General features: G+C 40.8%; 1 protein-coding gene across 1 annotated transcript; it reads right to left on the minus strand.

Moving 5' to 3' along the window:
• Positions 1-1,476: 1,476 nt before the first annotated feature.
• On the minus strand, positions 1,477-2,388 carry LOC150102475 (G protein-coupled receptor 83-like). Its single transcript, XM_090399599.1, has one exon. The coding sequence runs from the start codon at positions 2,386-2,388 to the stop codon at positions 1,477-1,479; it is 912 nt and encodes a 303-aa protein (XP_090255725.1).
• Between the last annotated feature and the right edge of the window lie 399 nt (positions 2,389-2,787).

Consider the following 2,787-nt stretch of genomic DNA (forward strand, 5'->3'; position numbering starts at 1 on the left):
GTGTTGTTGCTTCTAGTCGCACAGGGGAATTTATCTGAGTGAAAAAAAGATGGATAGTTAGATGGAGAGACTGACAAAAGAATCTACGTTTTCAGCATATTGTAACAATAAATAGAGATGGAAAACTCGATGCTAGGATTGCGTAATCTCCATTGCAGAATGGGGGAGGGGGTGATCCCGATAAAATAAATTTGTAACATAGGAGAAGAAGCCGAAGACACGGGTTTATTCGCCAGTAAATTAGAAAATGGGTAGCTTAATTTTTATAAGCTGTTCCTATTCGCAGCATGGCTTCGAAAAAAAAAATTCTAACTTGACATTCAACAAGTGAAAAAAGATAAGCGGCAACATAGATTTCTGCCAATTTAATGAGTATGATATTCAGTTTTTCTTTTGAAATTGATTCTAATATTTCGATACTGTTTCCAACAATAATTAATAAAAAAACCGATACTGCATACAGTATATAGAATGACTTGGATATACTCTGTATTAAAAGTACTATCATTCACTGTATAGAGTGAATGAGTGATGAGTGGACTAAAAACAGATAATTATGGATGTATACAACAGTTGTACACAAAACGTTGTACAAGTTGTATACAAAACATAAGATATGAATATCAATCATAACGGATTGCAGTGAGAATCCCGAGCCTCCACGGACCAACCGATAGCCCGCTAGTTCGAATCCCACTGCTGGAATAGATGTCGTTGAATGTCTTGAGGTGGACGATGAAATTCATTGGCCGGTGCAAGACCATCCCACTACTAAACTTTTCTAAATATAATCCTTGACCAGCCCAAGGTAATGGCGTGCGATAGGGTTACAACCTTCTGTGGGTAAAATTCACGTAAAAATTCGAAAAACGTAATAATGTAAATAAAAATAACAAAGTAACAGGATGACGTAACATGAGATGGTGAGGAATGATACACAAAGATGTCCCTCAAGTTAAAGATAGAAGAAAGAAGTGCATAGTGGAACATGAGATAATTTCTGGCAACAACATTTCTGAAACAACAATTTTGTTTTAATTAAGCTAGCTTGAAGATAAGAAGACAAAGGAAATAGATCGTATGTTGTCGGTTTTCTGTTGCCATTATTAAAGTGGTCCCCAAAGGGCAGCCTTTTGCTGTAGAAGCAGCGGCCATACCAAATAAACAGTTAATGGCCATTGTTTTTCCGTTCTTGTTTCTCGGGACACAAACCGGTGAATGTAACGTAAAACCCCGTTCCAAATTACACGAGTCTTTGTGCATTGCAAACAAGTTGGATAATTATCAAAGTTCTCCATTTTAATGAGGACCTCTTCGCTTAAGACTGTAGGAACAATATAATATATGCTTGATTGCCTTTGTTAAAACTTGCGAGCGAAAGTGCATTTTACTTTTGTTCTATTATTAGTGCATCCGTTTATGACAAGCGCTCTCGCACACAAACACAGATAGAAGGATGGGGGGGGGGGGAAGAAATCAATAGTCGGTAAGAAACATATGGCAACTTACTTGTTTTCCAACGGCTGATGTATGACGTCGAACTGTTGTGGTACTAAAGATGCCTAGAAAATGGTATGGAAACCAGCAGACGGCAAACATTGCAGTAATAATGACTATCATCGTAATGGCTCGATGCCGCTTGTCGTTAAGCGCCCGCATGTGCGTTGAGTTTTCGTAGCGACACGCACGTAAAACTCGGATGGACCGGCTGTAGAGGATGCTGATGGCTGCTACAGGAACCACATAGCAAACAATCACGTCGGCGATGGCAAAAAGCAACTCTTCCATCTCTCCGAACATGCAATATCGCAAGTGGGGACAGTCATTTGTCACGTTGAAAGACGCGGCCGTGTACCGTGGCGATACGACCACCGCAAGTCGCGGGAGTGCACTTAAAATCGCCGCCAACCATACGACACAAATGTGCACTAAAGGACGCCTGGTCGTTGTTGTTCCTCCTCCTCCGTCGGCAAGCGGACGGACGATCACCCGGTGACGGTCGACGGCTATGCCCACTACGGAGTAGATGCTATTGAAGAGGGCCATTTCCAAGAAGTAACTACCTAGATGTACGGCGCATAAGGAGCACACCGAGAAGACCCCAAAGAGCTTTAAGACGTTAAAAGGGATAATAATAAGAACCAGGAACGTATCGGAAGCGCACAGGGAGATCACATAGAAGTTCATGGGCTTATGCAGATTTTGACACACAGCCAACGTCACTATGACAGCTATGTTGGTCACTAACACGATCAGGAAAGCCAATGCATACGCTATTACTAGGATAATCTTCCCTATATTTATCCAATTATTTGCTGTGTTTCCCTCACATGTGACACTGAACACATTGGCAATAAATGCCTTCCAATGATCAGTACCATTCGCCATCTTTCACATAGAAAATACTTCATGCGATTCTACTCACAAAGTCTTCGAGATTTGATTAGTCACATTAATAGTGAAAAGGAATATGACATTGAAGAATGATAGACTAATGGACTTGCAAAGGTTCCAAAATCTATAAACAGTCAAGACTCTAGACAATAGAAAAAAAGGTCTAGTAGCCCTGGTTTTCCTCTGCGTGTTCCCAACAAACTAATAGAATCAAAACTTGAGGGTTGTAGACAAAACGCTTCCCACAATACGACTTGGTTTGCAGTTTACGGTCCACCGAGTCACATCTCCACAAGTCATCAGAAATGTTTTTCCGGTTAAAAGCATCTAGGAATTTCTTAAGTGCTAGTGGTGGGCTTGTATGAACAAATGGAAACATGTTGGTCAATGTTT

The sequence above is a fragment of the Typopeltis vanoorti genome, chromosome 10 (assembly GCF_054136105.1).
Source record: "Typopeltis vanoorti isolate ZY-2024b chromosome 10, IOZ_Tvanoo_1.0, whole genome shotgun sequence".
Lineage (NCBI taxonomy): Eukaryota > Metazoa > Arthropoda > Arachnida > Uropygi > Thelyphonidae > Typopeltis > Typopeltis vanoorti.